The sequence below is a fragment of the Aspergillus chevalieri genome, chromosome 3 (genome assembly GCF_016861735.1).
Source record: "Aspergillus chevalieri M1 DNA, chromosome 3, nearly complete sequence".
Taxonomy (NCBI): Eukaryota; Fungi; Ascomycota; class Eurotiomycetes; order Eurotiales; family Aspergillaceae; genus Aspergillus; species Aspergillus chevalieri.
In genome coordinates, this window is record NC_057364.1 from 71,370 (window position 1) to 89,554 (window position 18,185).

The 18,185-nt window shown below is 50.8% G+C and overlaps 8 protein-coding genes across 8 annotated transcripts; 3 read left to right on the forward strand and 5 right to left on the reverse strand.

Moving 5' to 3' along the window:
• Nucleotides 1-1,393: 1,393 nt before the first annotated feature.
• ACHE_30027A (uncharacterized protein) lies at nucleotides 1,394-2,917 on the reverse strand (the record flags this gene model as incomplete). The annotated part of the gene is made up of 2 exons (XM_043276599.1): nucleotides 1,394-1,546; nucleotides 1,598-2,917. 2 exons carry the CDS (start codon nucleotides 2,915-2,917, stop codon nucleotides 1,394-1,396), a joined length of 1,473 nt encoding a protein of 490 aa, XP_043134562.1.
• A 1,667-nt stretch (nucleotides 2,918-4,584) lies between these two features.
• Nucleotides 4,585-5,097, reverse strand: ACHE_30028A (hydrophobin family protein; the record flags this gene model as incomplete). Its single annotated transcript, XM_043276600.1, has 3 exons — nucleotides 4,585-4,641; nucleotides 4,689-4,768; nucleotides 4,821-5,097. The coding sequence occupies 3 exons, from the start codon at nucleotides 5,095-5,097 to the stop codon at nucleotides 4,585-4,587; spliced, it is 414 nt and encodes a 137-aa protein (XP_043134563.1).
• A 732-nt stretch (nucleotides 5,098-5,829) lies between these two features.
• ACHE_30029A (ferric reductase family protein) lies at nucleotides 5,830-8,216 on the reverse strand (the record flags this gene model as incomplete). Its single annotated transcript, XM_043276601.1, has 5 exons — nucleotides 5,830-6,886; nucleotides 6,954-7,075; nucleotides 7,117-7,169; nucleotides 7,217-7,446; nucleotides 7,492-8,216. The coding sequence occupies 5 exons, from the start codon at nucleotides 8,214-8,216 to the stop codon at nucleotides 5,830-5,832; spliced, it is 2,187 nt and encodes a 728-aa protein (XP_043134564.1).
• A 1,562-nt stretch (nucleotides 8,217-9,778) lies between these two features.
• Nucleotides 9,779-10,957, reverse strand: ACHE_30030A (uncharacterized protein; the record flags this gene model as incomplete). Its single annotated transcript, XM_043276602.1, has 3 exons — nucleotides 9,779-10,092; nucleotides 10,145-10,583; nucleotides 10,640-10,957. The coding sequence occupies 3 exons, from the start codon at nucleotides 10,955-10,957 to the stop codon at nucleotides 9,779-9,781; spliced, it is 1,071 nt and encodes a 356-aa protein (XP_043134565.1).
• A 443-nt stretch (nucleotides 10,958-11,400) lies between these two features.
• Nucleotides 11,401-12,792, reverse strand: ACHE_30031A (uncharacterized protein; the record flags this gene model as incomplete). The annotated part of the gene is made up of 1 exon (XM_043276603.1): nucleotides 11,401-12,792. The coding sequence occupies one exon, from the start codon at nucleotides 12,790-12,792 to the stop codon at nucleotides 11,401-11,403; it is 1,392 nt and encodes a 463-aa protein (XP_043134566.1).
• A 526-nt stretch (nucleotides 12,793-13,318) lies between these two features.
• ITR2_1 (myo-inositol transporter) lies at nucleotides 13,319-14,907 on the forward strand (the record flags this gene model as incomplete). Its single annotated transcript, XM_043276604.1, has 2 exons — nucleotides 13,319-13,639; nucleotides 13,690-14,907. The coding sequence occupies 2 exons, from the start codon at nucleotides 13,319-13,321 to the stop codon at nucleotides 14,905-14,907; spliced, it is 1,539 nt and encodes a 512-aa protein (XP_043134567.1).
• Nucleotides 14,908-15,439: 532 nt separating this feature from the next.
• Nucleotides 15,440-16,237, forward strand: ACHE_30033S (uncharacterized protein; the record flags this gene model as incomplete). Its single annotated transcript, XM_043276605.1, has 1 exon — nucleotides 15,440-16,237. One exon carries the CDS (start codon nucleotides 15,440-15,442, stop codon nucleotides 16,235-16,237), a length of 798 nt encoding a protein of 265 aa, XP_043134568.1.
• Nucleotides 16,238-16,337: 100 nt separating this feature from the next.
• Nucleotides 16,338-17,102, forward strand: ACHE_30034S (uncharacterized protein; the record flags this gene model as incomplete). The annotated part of the gene is made up of 1 exon (XM_043276606.1): nucleotides 16,338-17,102. One exon carries the CDS (start codon nucleotides 16,338-16,340, stop codon nucleotides 17,100-17,102), a length of 765 nt encoding a protein of 254 aa, XP_043134569.1.
• Nucleotides 17,103-18,185: the final 1,083 nt, after the last annotated feature.

Here is an 18,185-nt window from a genome sequence, read left to right on the forward strand (position 1 = left end):
TAGCAGCCGATTTAGCCGTTGGATCATCCTAATTCTCAGAAACGAAGGATTTCCGGCCTACTGGGCGTTGCAAAGATCGTCCGGAATTGAGGACGGAATTGCGACGGAATTTCCGTGATCCACATCCGAGAAAGTACAGACGAGTTAATGGTACATCAGCAAAAGAATAATGAAGAAAAGGACGATATAGACCTCTGATCAACAGAGCCGAGATCCGATCATCGACAAAGCGCCTGCAGAAATGCCACCACGGCCATCATTCGACCAACTTCCTCTGTGGCCGAATGATCTCCCGTTCTCGTCTTGGGGGCTCTGGGGACAGGAAGATCAAGTTGGGACGTTGGTAAGTCGACATCGTGGATGAAGTTAAATATTTCTGCTTGCAAAAAACCTCATTGACACAGTTGCTGTGAAACGAGGCGCTGGCGAAATCCGGCTAGGGCTTCAATTGAGCTAATAGTTGGAATCTCGATATGCCCAAGACGTCCGGCTTCGGAAGAGTAGGCTGTAAATTTACCCACCGAGTACATCATTGTGATCCGAACTTGGTCACGCTGGACGATGAGGTGGGCTATCCCGGTGTGATTATCGAGCTGGATGTTGACAACTACCATGGCGGATAGATCCGCTCCAACACACAAACTGGAACTTAAATAGACGTCCTGCGACATTAGTAGAGACGGACCAGTTCTACAATGGGCGCACAATCGATGAGCTCACGGCTCCAGGCTCGACGACACTCGGTATTCGCGCATACCTTGAACAGGGGACTATAGCTGGACACGGTGTTTTGATCGATTACTGTAGATATGCGGAGCGGAATGGAAAGAGCTATGATCCCGCGCAGGGAATTGAGATTGCATATGAAGAGCTGGTGGATTATCTTACGGAACAGGGACGATTATCGGGGGGGCGCCAATTGAGCTGCAAAGGGGAGATGTACTCTTATTCGGTTGGATACACTAAGAGATATCAGGGGTTGTCTGACGAAGAACGCAGAATGGCACATCGGTATCCTCCCGTAACATGGAGGATACAGCAAGATACCCGAATGCTGCGGTTCCTCTGGGACAAGCATATTGCTGTCGTGAGTGGCGATGCGCCAGCGTGGGAGGTATCCAAATCCCGGGGCTAAATTTCTTTACCATGAAATGTTGCTGGCTGGATGGGGATGTCCGATCAGGGAGTTGTTTTTATTGGAGGATTTGGCGCGTAAATGCGCAGTACAGAAGAAGTGGTCGTTTTTCGTTGTACCGTGCCATTGAATATTCCCGGAAGCGTTGCCAGTCCGGCGAATATACCTGCTATCTTATGACATGCAGGCTGAAACACCAATGAGTCAGGGTGATAGATGGCAGTACATGATTCTATGTCTAAAGTTTCTAAGTCTAATCTAATACACAGCTTTATTATCCTTCCGAAGAGCAATTAATTGTATACAGATGATCGGAATCAGTGAGCAAGCACCAATAATTGCAACGAATACACCGGCGGCACCATCGAGACCCAATGCTTCGAACAAAGGAATGAAATAGAACGGACCGATCTGTCATGAGTTAGCGTTGCTGATACTTAGAACAGGGAGTAAGGGACATACAAATCCGTAAATCTGTCGGCAGATGTTGACAAAAACACCGACAGTAGTAGACATCTCCTTGTAGCTGTCGACAGCGAAAGAAGTCAGGATGGTGGTGAGCATCTGGTTACCGAAACTGGCTATGGCCGCGCCCACGCAAGGGGTCACATTCCATGTTTCAGATGCACTTTGCAGTTGGAAGCCCCAGGTCAACAGTCCAGCGATAACGGTGCCGTAACCAATGTATGAAACCCATAGACGATCGGCCGGACAGGTGTGGCCGCGTCTGCGAAGGAGGAACTTGAGCCACCAGTCGGACATCGGACCACTCAGCTGCTCACCCAGGGCGCAACCGATGATTATAGCGATGTACTGCAGGCCGATCTGCTGAGGGCCAAAGTCGAACTTCTCGCCAAAAGCTGCGGGCATCTCGACGACGATGGCGATGTTTCCGTAACAGAAAGTGACAGCGTGGGCGCAGGCGGCAATCAGCACGCGAGGGTAGCGCGCCATGAAGATAGGCTCGATGAACTCAATCGGCTTCAGCGGACGGGGATCGACGCGTCGGGGCATCAGTCGCGTCAGGAAGCTGCTGTTGGCCTTGGTCGGGGCCTTTCCTCCTTCCTCTGCGGAGACGTAGATGGTTTCGTCACCAAAGACGATATAGGCAACAAACTGGGCGAAGTTTAGAATGGTGAAGATCCAAAATACCCACTGCAGACCGATGTGTTCGATCACAAAGCCCATGATGAATGGACCGGCCGGGGTACCAATGGTAGTCATGAGCGTCCACCAACCGAGCTTCTGTGCGCGCTCGCCCGGCTCACACAATTCCGTGACGATACCGCTGCCAATACCGATGGGAGGGGAGATGAGGACGGCAGTGAGCACACGAGTGGCCATCTGGGTTCCGTACGTAGTGCAGAACACACCACCGATATTGCAGACCATGCTACCAAACACGGACAGCAACATGATGGGATAGCGGCCATAGATGGAGCTCAGTGGCTTCCAGAAGAAGGGGCATATTCCCAGGAGGAGAATCTGAATCGAAGTGAGGTAGCTGATTTCGGACATATTGACCCCGTACATCTCGGCCATCATGTCGTATGCCGGGACGATGCCTGCTGCCATGAAGGTCGACATCATGGAATGGAAGGCCACCATGGCAATCTGCGTGTTCTTCTTCCATCGGGGCCAGTTGCATGGTGCGTCAGGAGGCGCTGGTCGCTCAGCCGGACTGTTCTTGATCACATCTTCGAGGTGTAGCGAAGACTCTGGATCCGATCCTTTGAGATCCTCGACTGTCGGCGTCGAAATCGGCCCTGTATCGCTCAACATACTGAATTCTGGTGTCTTGTCTCTGGATTCATTGTGTGACCCATGGCTGCCATCTTAAATCGCATCTCTCCCCAGGGGCGACATCCCATGGGGATTCAGGAGGAGTTCTGGCGAGTTCGGCAAAGATGCTGATAATTGGACGCATTATTGGCGGAGCAGCCGACCATTAGCGAGGACTGGTTTTGTCAGCGGAACCATTCCGCGCGACTTGAGGTGACAGCAGTTATAAAGCGGGCTCGTAGTCTGGGGATAACACCTGGGCATTGGCCAGATCATATCCCCCGGAGGGCGGGAGAAAGCTCAGACTGGAGTAGAAGGGTGGGTATTGAGAGTTCCCCGGGGGTAATCGTTCAAGCCGTTAGTCAGCGGCACCTCCGCGGGACCACGCTGCTGACAAACTGTACTCCGGAATAAAGAAGTCGGTTTAGATGCAGTATCTGGTGTCTGGAGTACCCCTGGTAGAAGGATTTCCGAATCGGGAGACCCGGTGTTTCCCACGGCAAATGACGCAAGCCCTTCTCCACGTCCGAGGAAAATGCGGGGTCGCAGAAACTGCCTATTCGGGTCAGCTATGAGAGTGTAAGCATTCATCCGGAGACAAACAGTAGAGATGTCTGCGGATGTTGAGTATGACAGCGACAGTTGACGTTCTTGGCTCAACGTCATCATTGAAGATCCGTGGATAGCTGTAGTGAGAACACCGATCATCTCATGTCACTTTCGGAGCTCTCGTGGGTTTGATATATTACTCCGGGGCCGAACGCATCCACTCAAATATAACAGCAGTCAGTCTACAGAAGACGGGCGGGAGCAGCCTTATATCTGTACTGGAGCATTCCGGAAAGGCACCCGAAGTGGACTCCGAAGCTAACCGGGAGATGAGACCATATATGGGACCATTTCGGGATTCCGAGTGAGCCGGTCTTGGAATCGGCGTGTTTAATTAATTATTGACTGTAGGGCGCTATTGTAATAGCTATCGGTGCGTTTCGTAGAAGTGGATGGGTATGTTGTCTGCCGCCCGGATATATATATGTATATATTCACCTCGACGGACTGCATCTCTGCACTACAGATTGTCAACCAAAGTATTACCACACAATACGAGTCGTGCCTACCTAATTGCGTGTCTAGTTAGTCGAGCACATTGTAAGAGACTATCGTAGAATTAGTAAATACCAAGAACAGCAAACTGGATGCTCAAGTACCAGGCTGAAGACTCGACGAAAAATGGCAACGAAACCGGGAACCAGGGTACAAGAAAGTCCATGGATGACATGCAGATAATTGTTTACCAGCATGCGGATTGCCTTGCCCCTGTTATGGCGCGAACTAGCAAGTAGCTACGATATACGAGGAAGTGGAATGGAAAGAGAACCATGGGAAGTCAATAGCCGGGGTTCATCGGTCTTCGTAGGTATTATGTTTTAACTAACTCTGCTCAAAAGGAAAATCAAGGAGACATGCTACAGTTGGATGGGATCAGGTCTACGAAGGAAGAATTTTGGAGAAATGCCAAATTAAATTGTCAACTAGATGTACTACTGCACAGCACAGTCAACTAATGCAAATAGAGCGAGTAAAGCGAACGAAAGAAATTATGCGATGCAGTCGAGAGTCGACGCGATTTCTCTAATGGAAGCCATCCCGAGGAATAAAGCAACCATCTAGATGAGGTCCTGGAGCTGGACGCAAGGCAGGGCAACGTTGACGAGACCACCCTCCTGTTGATCGTTAGTAAGAGAATGAGATAGAATAGGAAGACACATACAGCCTCAGCGTTGGTAGCATCGCAGCAAGCAATGTTCTGGTTGCACTTGTCGTTACCAAGGAGGTCGGTAAGACCGAGGACTGCAGGCATTGTTAGCGTCAGCTTCTCAAGGATGCAGGAGAGAAAACATACTAGAAATGTCGAGCTCGGAGCACTGGTCGAAGAGAGCAAGACCCTCGCTGCCACGGTCACCGAGAATACCCTTGAGGACACCGTTGAGGACACCCTCGTTCTTCTCGAAGCTGTCGCCAGACTTGATCTGCTTGTTGCAGCAAGAGACCTGAGCCTTACCGCAGGTGTTCTGGGCCTGCTCGAGGGTCAACTGGTGGGGGTCCTTGTGGCCACCGTTGGCGTTGGGAAGGGCCACAGCGGTGGCGGCGAAGGTGGCAGCAACAGCGAAGAACTTCATTTTGATGGTTGGATTGGAGTCTAAAAGACTGGAGTTTATAGAATAGAGAATTGGATTGAAGAGGGATGCTTTGAGAGTGATGGATTGATGAGTGATGAAGAACAGATTTAGGCCGGACATTCAAGGGTCTTTATACCTTTTGGCTTTACCCTAGACCGCAGTTCAAAGTCAGTCTTCGAAGGCTGAAGGACTCAACTCGAACAGCAGAATGCTATGCCCTTCCGGAATGAAGGGCGTTGAGTCGCAGTTGCATCCCTCGTTCAGCCGTAGGGAGCAGAGCGTACAACTGTGATGCATTCCAGCGAACCAATATCACACTGCAAGGGAAACCAATCGGTGTTCAGTAGCATGTTTTGTTCTCCCTACATTCTGCATTCCAAGGCACGAGCAAAAAAGAATTGGGCGCGAACATGCAGGAACATTGGCTTTTTGCCCATCTCGGAAGGTCGCATCGCCGAATTGCTGGAAAATGTACATGGCAGGTGGTTGACGGCTTGGGTGATATCGCCCGGAATGACAGGAATTGCTTTTTTCTCGATTCAATAGCGCTGATTCCCTTGTAGTGTAGTAATTTGTCGAATCCTGGTCAGTCGGGAGTTTCGGAACCCGTTCTTTGTCTACGGTGTATATCGCCTCCGTGTACATGCACGGGGTATGCACGGAGTAGGGACATGCACCAACGACAAGAAGTACATACATGAACAGAATAAAAAAAGAATGCAACTTCATCAATTACCAGCTGAAGGACTCCTCCACGTATTCGACTTGATACCCTTGCTGCAGCCTTGCATGCACACCGGTCCGTGTCTCATTCGCCATCCCCCGCGGACCGCATACTACCACCGCCGCCGTGCAGTCGCTCAATTGCGCCTCGTGGACATGTTGAGTAACTAGTGATGCTAGATCCGGTCGCCCCACGATTAACTCTATCTCTAAACCAAGAAGATCGTGTCCGGAAGGTTCAATGTTGACGGTATTTGTTACGTAAAACGACGTTCGTATATCGTCGCGAGCCAAGGCCGGTCGCAGCTCGCGAGTGGCGATGTCTGCAATGAACGATGCCTGACGGCTTGTCCAGACTAGGTGTATTTCCTGTGTTCGAGTATTGGTAGATGCGGAACGCCGGAAATGCTCCTGGATGTACGGTACGGCGGCGGCGATCCCCGTCCCGCCGACCACAAACAGGATGGATTCATAATTCCAGACTGGAAACGTATGTCCGTAAGGGCCCTCCAGTAGAATCGTTACATTCGTCCTGCGATCGGCAGAACGAAGACATTCCTCGCGCAGTTGGCGCGTCCAGCCATCGTAGGGCCGGATCCAGAATGTTAATTGCAGGTCGTGTGGAGTCGCTGCAGGGCCCGATGTTGTCTCGTCACGTTCCGAACCAGAGGAGGAATCTGACAAGAGAGGAACCTGGGCCACGTCGATGGATGTTGCCTTGCTTGTCGACGATCCTGGCCCAGACACCGACCCATACGACCAAGCACCCATGGTGAATGGGTGGCTCTCCCAGCCAGTAAGACGAAATGGCTGGTACAGAAAATAGTACTGGCCTGCGGCTGGTCTCAGAAAGCACCCTGGCTTCAACTGTAACCTCACCACATTGCTAGTCTCGTCGTATATGGCCCAGCTGCACGTACTCTGAACGCGGTTCTCGAGATTAACCTTAACATGCAGGTTACAATATACCAACCGTACCAGACGAAGGAAACGATCAGCAGACCAAATGGCCACAGCTGGCCACAACCATTGCCAATATTCTAGATCCTCGAAAATAATAGTGTGACTACGGAGTGAGTTGTCAGCGCTTGTGGACGGAAGAGACGGAAGAGACGGAAGGGACGGAGACATACTAGAAGCAGCCAACCAAGGCAATGATCGAAAAACCAATATGGATAGTTAGGAATAGTTCGTATGCTCGATGACGGACCCATGCCAGTGACATGGGCAAGAGGAGCAGCATCACCGTCATGGCCTACTGGTCAGCTATGAACGGCAGATGAGGACGGTACTTACCAGAGTGCCCCAGAGTAGATACGATCGCTGCATCTTTTTAAAAAAAGAACCACCTACGCTGTCAGTATTCCTGTATGGAGTAATTGTCTACGAGACATACCATCTATGAACATGACGACGTATAGTAAAGTATGGACGACGGCCTGCACCGTAGAGATGATGGCAACATGGCGATGAAGTATATTGAAAATTGCGAAGCTCCACCCAGTGGCCCAAAGGAAGATGTTATTCCGTCCAGCAAATATCCAAAGTAGTGGCAGGTTGGCAAACGAGAGGATTCCGGTGCGGTCGGCTACATATCGTAGATACTGTTTATATATCGGAGGCCAACTATATATATCAGCAACTGTCATAGATAGTGCATTGGGCACTTACTAAATATTCCCCTCAAAGGTCGGATAGCTGACGGATGATAAGACAATGTTGAGTATCCAAAACAGACCGAGGACGATGCCGTCGATGGGTGTAGGCGTGAACCAGAGAAACCGTCGAGGGATCGGAACGACCAGATATGTCTGGAAGAGATGATAGACAGTACGAATAAACGTCCATGGCTGTCCTGGTAATCGTCTGTTCTCCCAGAAGTGTTGAAACACCCGGTATATAATGCCAATCACCAGGATACCCGCCCAATATATATAGCATGCCAGTCCATACGCCCGATGCCTCCCACTCACGAATTGCATGTCCTCGATGGTGCGATATGCCCGTTTAAAGTATTCCTGCGAAACCATCACCGGCGCATAGAGGGGCTCATGCTTCGGAATCACGCCATATTCCACCACATTCATCTGCGCAATCGCATCATCCGTCAAATTCTCGGCCAGCGCATCGCGGGGGAGGAGATCGGTCCGACCGAACTGGTGGCAGTATGTTGCAAACAGGGCAAATCCGGCGATTTGTTCATCGGGGTCACAATATATACCGGATGCGGCGTAGATGGAGGTGACTTTCAGTGGATTCTGACATCGCGAGTCCCAGAAACCGGTGGGACCGGTGAAGGTGAGATAATTGTAGGCCGTGAAGACAGCCGTCACGCAGTGCTGATTGAGGGGAATATATTCACAGAGGACTGTAGGTACAAGCAAGAGCCACAGCATCCACATGGCGACAGGTAACGGCCATGAATAGCAGTGGAGATGAGAAAATGAGAAGAAAGCGAGATAATCTTATCTGATCGGCACAGACTGCATAATTACTCATAAGTGCATAATCTGAGAAATTATACACATGGATAAGATGCACAAGTCCGCTATGCATCCGCATTGCTTGCATCAACGGTCGAGGTGCGTTTCCCATACCCATACATACACTCTTCCATACGCCGATTCTCCCAGACACTGTGATATGGCACTCGTCAAGGGATTGAAGGACAGACGCTCCCATTCTATCGCCAGAAGCAGTACTATCCGGTGAGAATCGCTATCGTGTCATTGCGAAGCTCGGCTACGGGCATACTCTACCGTTTGGCTTGGCTGGGACGACAAACAAAAAAATGAATCCTTGAAGATCTGTGTGAGGGAAGATACCAAGGGATCACCAGTTCTCAATGAAGTTGCTATGCTACAACGTTTGGGCGAATTTGCCCAGGAGGCTGACCACACGGGACTGGATTTCATGCGACTCGCCCAGGACATCTTCGAGATTAATGGTCCCTCGGGCCAGATTATTGTGTGATCACAAAATCACAGGGACCTAGTCTTCGCGCTCTGCGAGGATCTCTCCCCAATGCTATATTGCCAAAACTTCTCGTCAGGTCTTTGATACACCGGCTACTGTTCTCCGTGAATTGGCTCATGCAACATGTGGATATTTGACCACAAAATGCGTTGACGATATTGAAGATGGCATCAGTCTGAAAGACGTCGAGTAGGAGGAATCTCAAGAGCTCAGCATCCCTGTCATAAGTCATGGAAGCCCTATCTATCAGTCTCAGGCTGTCATGTTGGAATTCTCAGAGATCCCCATTCTTACGGACTTTGGACAGTTGCGACCCTCGGAACCTGGTAACCGGGATTGATGGATGTCTGATCCATATCGTGCACCGGAAGTGCTATTGAAACTCCCTTGGGGTTTTCCGGTCGATATATGGTCGATTGGGATCATGGGAATCTGCCCATTCTTTTCGCAATTGAATCCTGCTAATCGATGTTAGACACTCGAGCTGTTGGAAGACAAGAACCTTTTCGATCCTATAGATCGGATCAACAAACAGTACGTTATTCCACTCGCTTGAGCCCAGTAAACTGGTTATCTCGGACCCCTATCGCTAGTAAATTATCAAGCAGAGCCCGATTTTCTCTATGTATTTTGATGGCCAAGGAGACCGGGTATCCAGAACTCCACTCCCACAAACTTCCTTTGAAGATTTCGTAAATACGATTCCAGGAGAGGAAAAAGACATGTTTCTGAGATTTATTCGGAATATTCTAATCTGGGACCCTGAGGCTCGAGCAACGACGGATGAAATAATCAAGGATGAATGGCTTATGAGGCCAGTTGACGAGATGGTCTAGAAGGGATAGATATGGATAATCATTCATAAAACATAGCATAATTCATGGGTGCTATGATTGGTGAGTACTATTTGCATAACATTCAACTAATTCATTGCATAAATCATAACTCTATGTGCTGTATACCAACTTTTTTTTTTTTTGCTCTAAAGCTTCGCCTGAACAATACGTTCGCCTTTCTCGTCAAACTCAATCTTCTTCCCCGTAATCAAGCTCTCCTGCAACGCACACCCAATCCGCACAGCAGCCACGGCTCCCTCCAAGCGCATCGGCGGTGGCGTGTCGTCCAAGCAGCTTGCGGTGAACTCGTTGGCTTCGGTGATGAATGCCTCCCGGAAGCGGCCGTAATAGTGAGGAGGAATTTCACGACGGATACCGCTAGGCTCATAGATGTTGACGAGGTTCGAGGCTGGTTGGGTGTTGACGGCGAGCTTACCAGCAGTACCGGTGATTTCGGTGGCTATTCTTCAGTTAGCATGTGTGTACTACTAAGTTAATGGGGAGGAACGAACAGTCTTCTTGACCAGCGGCCATCATCCGACTGCAGAACAATTGGGCAATACGGCCATCATAGAACTCGACGATTCCCAGCGCATTATCCCGGTCATTGTACTTGCGCAGCTCCGGCGACACAGCCGTGATACCAATCGCAGTAACAGACTTGACAACCGAGTCCTCGCCAAAGAACCACAACGCCAGGTCAATATCATGGATCGAGCAGTCGACGAAGATACCACCAGAGAATTGCGCGTATTCAACGAAGAATCCGCTGGGATCGAGTTTGTCGCATGTCTGTGAACGGAAGACGCTCGGGCGACCGATAAGACCGGACTTCATCTTATCGAATGCATCGCGGTAGGAGGAATCGAAGCGGCGACTGAACCCGCAGACGACCTTTTGCGAGGGGTTGGTCTTTTGCGAGGTGCGGTAAGCGTCGACTACGGCTTGGCTCTGTTTCGGTCAGACTCCTTCCTTCAATTGGATGATATCAGAGAATGGGGACTTACCTCCTCCACTCTGGTACTCAATGGCTTCTCACAAAGAACGTGCAAGCCCTTGTTAATAGCTTTGATCGCCTGCTCAGCATGAACACTAGTGGCCGATGCGACAACGACCGCCTGCAGCGATGGCTCAGAGCGCAGCATCTCATCGTAGTCGAGGTAGGTCCGGGCGCCCTCAAGGTTCTGCTTGGCCCATTCGAGTTCTTCCGGCTTGGGAGACGAGACCGCAATGACCTGGGCGCGAGGGGTGAGATTATTGAAATGCAGGGCGTGGCGGGCACCCATACGGCCGAGGCCTGCGATTGCGACTTGAAGCTTGGACATGGTAATTGATTATTGTACAATTGATAGAACTGAGAATGAGAATTGATGAGAACAATTGAGCAGAGCTGTTCTTATAGCTTCATCTTGTCCTCCAGTTTATAGTCACTCCGCATAAATAAGCCTATAGATCCCCGCATGGTAAAGGCAATGTTCGGCGGCCATTACCATATTGATCGGAAAGGCAACACTCGGCGCGCCGAGAGTAACAAAAGGATCAAAAGACGGTCAATCATAGTGAGGGGTGCATACAGAAACACAGATCATTCCAAATAGGGGTGAGATTCGGGGTGATTTTGTCCGTGCTGTAACATATTATGGGCATTTATTCCGTACCCCGTGCAGTGCTACGAGATGCTATCTGAGTAGAACATGCAAAATAGTGATACAGATATAGTCTGAATCGTAGAGTACAGTGGTGGTGGTGGTGGTAGTAGTAGTAGTAGTCATCGCCATGCAACCATTAATCGATCCTCCACACGCTGAGTCGGAAATGCATGCTCCAAACGCATCACTTCCAACACTCCTAGAATCGCCTGCTGCTCTTTTGGCAGCTCAAAATACTCCCCACAAGTCGTGATTCCCATCAAAGCCTCAATGAAAGTCGGCGCGGACTGCCTATTGCTCAGCGCCATTCCACACAGTCGCAGGACAATAGCTCGCACGTTGTCTATGGTCGCGCGATGCTGAGCAGCAGACCCTGGCCCAAGTCGCGGTCGCGTTGGATCAAAAACCAACAATAACAACCGGGAGAGTTCGCTGTGAGTCGTACCAGTGACATGACAAGGATCGAGATGCCAGATCTCCGGAAAGACCTGTCCGCCATCCGGATCTGGAGGACGGACGTAGAGAGGATCAAATGAGGCCGGGAGACAGGCATGCAGTCGGTCCTGGTAATCAACTAGTTCGTGCCACCGATGGGGAGATGCCGACTGCGCTGCAGGTGCAACATCCTGACTGCCGTAGCAGTATTCGAGCACATCGGCACAGAAGATAATCAGCCGGTCGGCCCAGACGGCGTCCGTTGCGGGAGACATTGTCCGAAACGCATCGCAATAAGACAGGGGGAAGGAGAGGGGGCGTTGCTTTATAAAGGATGTGAAAACCTCCTGTCGCAAAGCCACCCAAAATGCCGCTTGTCGCAGGCCATTAGGAGGGTCTGACGAACAACTACTACTGGGACTACTACTATGAGGAAGCGCAGCATCATGAGGCACTTGGGCCGAGATAAACACATTCAACATGCGCAAAAACACCTCCTGATCCTCCGGGTTCTCCCGTAACGGAGCGTCCATTTCCTCGTCGGTCCGTAAGATAATGGCGGCCGCCAACAGGTTATCATTGTGAATCTGGTCCGGATCCATGCTAAGAGCTAACAAGTCTGTAATGCAGGCCGTATGATACGCCAAGGCGACGGCCTCTGTGAGGTCGGGCAATGCATGGCCCTGCCATTCGACCACACCGGCTGTATTGCGATGACGCTGCAGCCGAATCAAATGGCGGGCAGCCGTGGTTAGAATTGCATGACGGAGCGGCGCACAGGCTCGCGCACGGCTAGGCACCAATTGGGTAAAATGGCGCTCCGGATCACATAGATCAAACCGGGCCGCCACCTCTTCGGTGAAGTACCGCAACAGGATGGCCGTCAGACGGCCGTGATCAACACTTGGACTGGGATCGGGCTCTGCATGAGTCGGATTTCTTTGTTCGCGTGAGAAAGAATGACACGGGTGTTGAGTGTCAATTTCCGGGGTAATCGGGGACCCGTCATTATCCGCAGGACTATCAATGATGTCGTTGTCGTGATGCTCGTCCTGATTGAGCCAGACATTGGCCATGACGTCGTGCGTTTCATCGACCCAACGCCATCGGGCAGCAGACCCTCTCCTCCCGAGAGTACCAAATACCGGCGGCAACCAAACTTGATCTGGTGAGAACCGAAGATTCGACGATGACCGGAAATGTACGGGACGAGACCGGTGACAATCCAGAGATAGGGACTGGCAGCGCTGGCATTTTTCGGGAGGGCCGTGGCATTTGAGATGCCGCGCTGTAGTATCGTCAGTGTAGAACCCAAAAGAAAGGGGAAGATGGACGTATCTGCAGTGTGTGCAGGGCAAAGACCGCGGCATGACGGCGAGAATTGCTGATTCGGGACACAGAATACGAAAGGAGAATGAAGCTATTCAATCAGCGGCGGATGATTGAACCATGCGACAATTATACCCCAGATAATCCCCGCATTTATTCCCCGCGTTTGCAACCAATCAGATAAGACTCGGCTTTTGACATCTATGTATAAATATACAGTAGAGAGACATGAGGTAAAGTATATAGCAGAATATGAAGGAAATTCCACAGAAAATGGACGATATCAAAGCAAAAAACGCTTCCGCCGACCATATCGAATCCATTGAGGCCGGCGAGACCAAGAAAGGCACCTCCGATCTCAACGAGCTCAATGACATCCCGGTTGGCTGGTTTGTCTGGGTCGTGGCCATCACGGCCTCAATTGCTGGTCTGTTGTTTGGCTATGATACCGGTGTCATTTCGGCCGTGTTGGTCTATATCGGGACCGACTTGGACGGCAAGATATTGAACGAGAGCGAGAAGGAGATGATTACTTCGTTATGCTCTGCTGGGGCATTTTTTGGTGCTATTTGTGCCGGTCTTGCAGCAGACAAGGTATGTGTCCTGTCCTAAGTTAGTAGAGTCAATCGGTGCTGACTTTTCAGTCCGGCCGGAAACTTGCCATTTATATCGGATCTGCTCTGTTCACCATTGGCGCCGTTCTTCAAGCCGCTTCCTATTCCATCGCGCAGATGACCGTCGGCCGTTTCGTCGTTGGACTTGGTGTCGGGTCTGCTGCCATGGTCGTCCCTTTGTACGTGGCTGAACTGGCACCGGCCAAGGCTAGAGGACAGCTGATCGGTCTGAACAACATCTCTATCACGCTCGGTCAGGTCATCGCCTATGCCCTGGGTGCAGCATTTGCATCAGTGCCGGCCGGTTGGCGATACATGGTTGGATTGGGTGGCGTGCCGTCCATTCTGTTGCTAATAGTCCTACCATGGCTTCCTGAATCGCCTCGTCATTTGGTCTATCGCGAAAAACACGGCGAAGCGCGCAATGTCTTGCACAAGATCTACGGCAAAGCGACAGAAGAACAAATCGACTTGGTGCACGCATCAATTGTGGATGCCTGTGACGAAGCCCGCCGGAACAACGAGAACGAGAGTCGTTGGAGCAAGATTAAGCAGTTGCACGGGGACCCGGCTAATTTGCGAGCCCTCTTCAGCGCCTGCGGCCTTATGGTTATTTCGCAGATCTCCGGGTTCAACACTCTGATGTACTACTCGTCCACTCTGTTCGACATGGTCGGATTCAGCGACCCGGCTGCTGTCGGATTGGTCGTCGCCGGCCCGAACCTGGTCATGACGGGTGTCAACATGATCCTTGTCGACCGCATGGGCCGGCGCAGGTTGCTGCTTTGCACCGCCTGGGGTATGTGCGCCAGCTTGATCGCGGTCGCAGTGTCATTCCACTTCATCCCGGTCAACCAGCAGACGCTCGAAGTACCGGACTATGCGCACATGTCGCCCCCAACCATCGCGGTCCTCATATTTGTGCTGCTCTTCGTCATCTCGTACGGTTTGTCGGTCGGCAACACGGCCTGGATGAGCGCCGATTTCTTCCCGCTGGAAGTGCGATCGATGGGAACGATGTGGATGACCTGCTCCAACTGGGTATCCAACGTGATCGTGTCCAGCTCGTTCCTGTCCATGATGAAGACCATGACCCCGGCTGGTACGTTCGGATTCTACGCGGGGATCTGCGGTGTCGGCTGGTTCTGGATTCTATTCTTCTATCCAGAAGTGTCCGGATTGCCACTGGAGGAGATTCGTGCGGTGTTTGAGCGTGGCTATGGCCGGGGTATGCGTACTAGACGTTGAGCGTTGCGATAGACGGTGTAGGTAGATGATTTATCCATGTACAATAGCTATGAATCTACGTCCCCTTAACATTTAACATAAGGTTACTCGATTACATTACCCGATTGGGAAATCCCGTAGTTTTACCGAGCTGTACAAGTCTCTCCGGACGCGAAGTCGTGACAGCTACCCCGGAAAGGAATTCTAAAAGAAACCATAGAAGATGTAAGGCAATCTGCAATATATGTTGCCCTCCACACGATCCCTGCTACTCCGTGAAATCATAACAACCCCGGATATACGAATAGCACCTCTTCCCCATGGGGTCGGCAAAGCGTTCACCCTCGGCGATGCCCCGAAGACTCCACATGGCAAGCGAATATCCACAAAATGAAATGTTGAGGTGGAAAAACGAACGGCAAATCGACCGCGCCAAAAGTCAGCAGAAGAAAAAGGAATAGCCCGATCTGGGGTTTCCCCAGATATACAAATCGCCCCCCTCGCTGTTAGTTCGCTCTCCGGTTCTTACACTCGGACAGACAGGACCATCAACATGACACTTCTCTCGGTGGTCGAGGACCGCCCTACTCCCCCGCAAGTCTACAACTGGCGGATTTTTGTCTTGGCTGCCATCGCTTCGTCGGCCTCATGCATGATCGGTTATGACAGCTCGTTTATCGGACAGACTGTGGAATTGACTTCTTTCCGCGATGAATTTCACTTCGAAGACTGGTCCAATGCTAAACAGGACCTCGTCACAGCAAATATCGTTTCGCTATACCAGGCCGGCGCTTTCTTCGGTGCGCTCTTTGCTTACCCCATCGGTTTCTACCTAGGTCGGAAATGGGGCCTCTTGATCACTGGTATTGTCTTTGTTCTGGGTTCCGGTTTGATGATGGGTGCCAATGGTGACCGTGGCTTGGGGTTGATGTATGCCGGTCGCGTCCTTGCTGGAATAGGCGTGGGTGCCGGATCGAATTTGACGCCGATCTATATCTCGGAATTGTCGCCACCGGCTATTCGTGGTCGTCTGGTCGGCATCTATGAACTAGGATGGCAGGTGGGAGGCTTGGTTGGATTCTGGATCAACGTATGCTTCCTCTGGCATTTTGGAGTAAATGAACGCATACTGACTGAAATAGTTTGGGGTCTCGGAAACCCTCCCCGAAAGCCACAAACAATGGCTTATTCCCTTCGCCGTCCAGCTTATTCCTTCTGGATTCCTTTTGATCGGTTCCTTCTTCATCCGCGAGTCACCCCGATGGCTGTTCGGCCGTGGTCGTCGCGAAGAAGCCGTCAAGAACCTCTGCTGGGTTCGTCAACTTTCCGCAGACGATGTTTACATTGTTGAAGAAATTGCTGCCATCGACCAAGCTCTCGAGGAACAAAAGGCCAAGATCGGCACCGGATTCTGGAAACCGTTTCAGGCGGCCACGACCAACCCCAACGTTATGTGGCGGTTATTCCTCGGTTTCATGCTTTTCTTCTGGCAGAACGGCTCCGGAATTAATGCCATCAACTACTACAGTCCCAAGATCTTCGAAAGTATCGGCATCCGGGGCAGAGAGAACCAACTTCTGAGCGGAGTCTTTGGAGTGGTCAAGACCGTGGTTACCATTGTTTGGTTGTTGTTCCTGATCGACAACTTAGGAAGGCGGAAGCTTCTTATTGCCGGCGCAATCGCGGGATCGGTGTGCTTGTGGGTCATCGGCGCGTATATCAAAATTGTCGACCCGGAGAACAACCCTAAGTCAGAACTCGACAGCGCCGGCACCATGGCAATCGTTTTCTTCTATCTCTATACCGCGTCCTACATTCCAAGCTGGAATGGAACGCCTTGGGTATTGAATTCGGAAATGTTTGATCCAAATATGCGTTCTCTGGCTCAAGCCGTGGCCTCCGCGAGCAACTGGTTATGGAATTTCCTCATTTCGCGCTTCACCCCGCAGATGCTGAGCACAATGCAATACGGCACGTACTTCTTCTTTGCTAGTCTGATGATTCTTTCTGCCTTCTATGTTTTCTTCCTCATTCCGGAGACGAAGGGTGTGCCGCTCGAGCGTATGGACCGCTTGTTCGAGGCCAAACCGGTCTGGCGCGCACATGGCCGGATCTTACAGCAACTGCAGGAGGACGAGGCTGAGTTCCGACGGGAGATTGAGGACTCCAAGCTGTGTGATGACAAGTCGAAAGAAGAATTTGTCGAGAAGGCATGATGTATATAGTGTTATGTTCACGGTAATGATAGAGCTCTGAACGATTTAATAAGCGACTGCAACCAAATTGATGATCATGATATTGTCCTGGCAACTAGTAGGCCTGTGGATCTCTGTAATTTTAGTCTATCAAAAGGAGGCGAGCAGTTGATGGTGTCAACGATGATCGATGCATAGGAGGTCGTCGTCGTCCAACGACGACGACACGCCTGACTAAGCACGCTGCCCTAGTTGGCTAACTATTTAGCGTATCCTACTCTTGATCAATTTTACTTATCGATCGACTCCAGTCTATTCATTCTCAAGCTCGCTGTCTCGCCTTCCTCTCTTCCAGTCCGTAGATCTCTCACATCTCACCACCCCCTCACTCCTCCAGCAAGTTACAACCCAGCGCACATAGCAATGTCACCCTTCAGGGAAGCGACAGCATTAGCGGCCTGCTTTTCCTGATACCTATCAACAAGTCTTACTGGTTACGAAAACGTCGATGTTTCCTTTACCGCCGTAAGCGAGACGTCAGGCGAATACATTTGCATTAAACCACGATGAGAGACTTTTTCAGCTCCATAAATATGATTTTACAATCTGCTGCGCGGTTATCGTTGACTCTCCGCCCTGAACTACAGCGGAGATAACAGTTTCACCAGCAATGCCTGGCTGTTTGTGGTTTGATATGGTATATGAGTACAGGCACCGAGCTCTCTGGAGGTCCAAAGCCGTGAATTCAACAATAAAATGCCGTGGGAGAGAGAAGAAGTCTGGACGGATGCGGCGAATACTGGATGACTTTTGCAGAAGGATGGCGCGAGAAACAGTTCGGAATTTCGATATTGCGCCGGATATTCGACAATCTATTTAAATGTGCTCCAGTCAAAGGTATGGTCTCATGTCAATCTGCAAACGCGGACCGCGTCTGGGATGTTTTGGTCCGCTAAGAATTTATGGAACGTGTTGGAATAAGCCCTCATGGTCAAATCCGTGTCATCATACTTTCTGGTTTATTGTCCTGGATATCCGCCTTATTTTGTGTCACGAGCTCGGACTAGTAGATACTAACGAAATCATATTCCTATCTAAACTCGG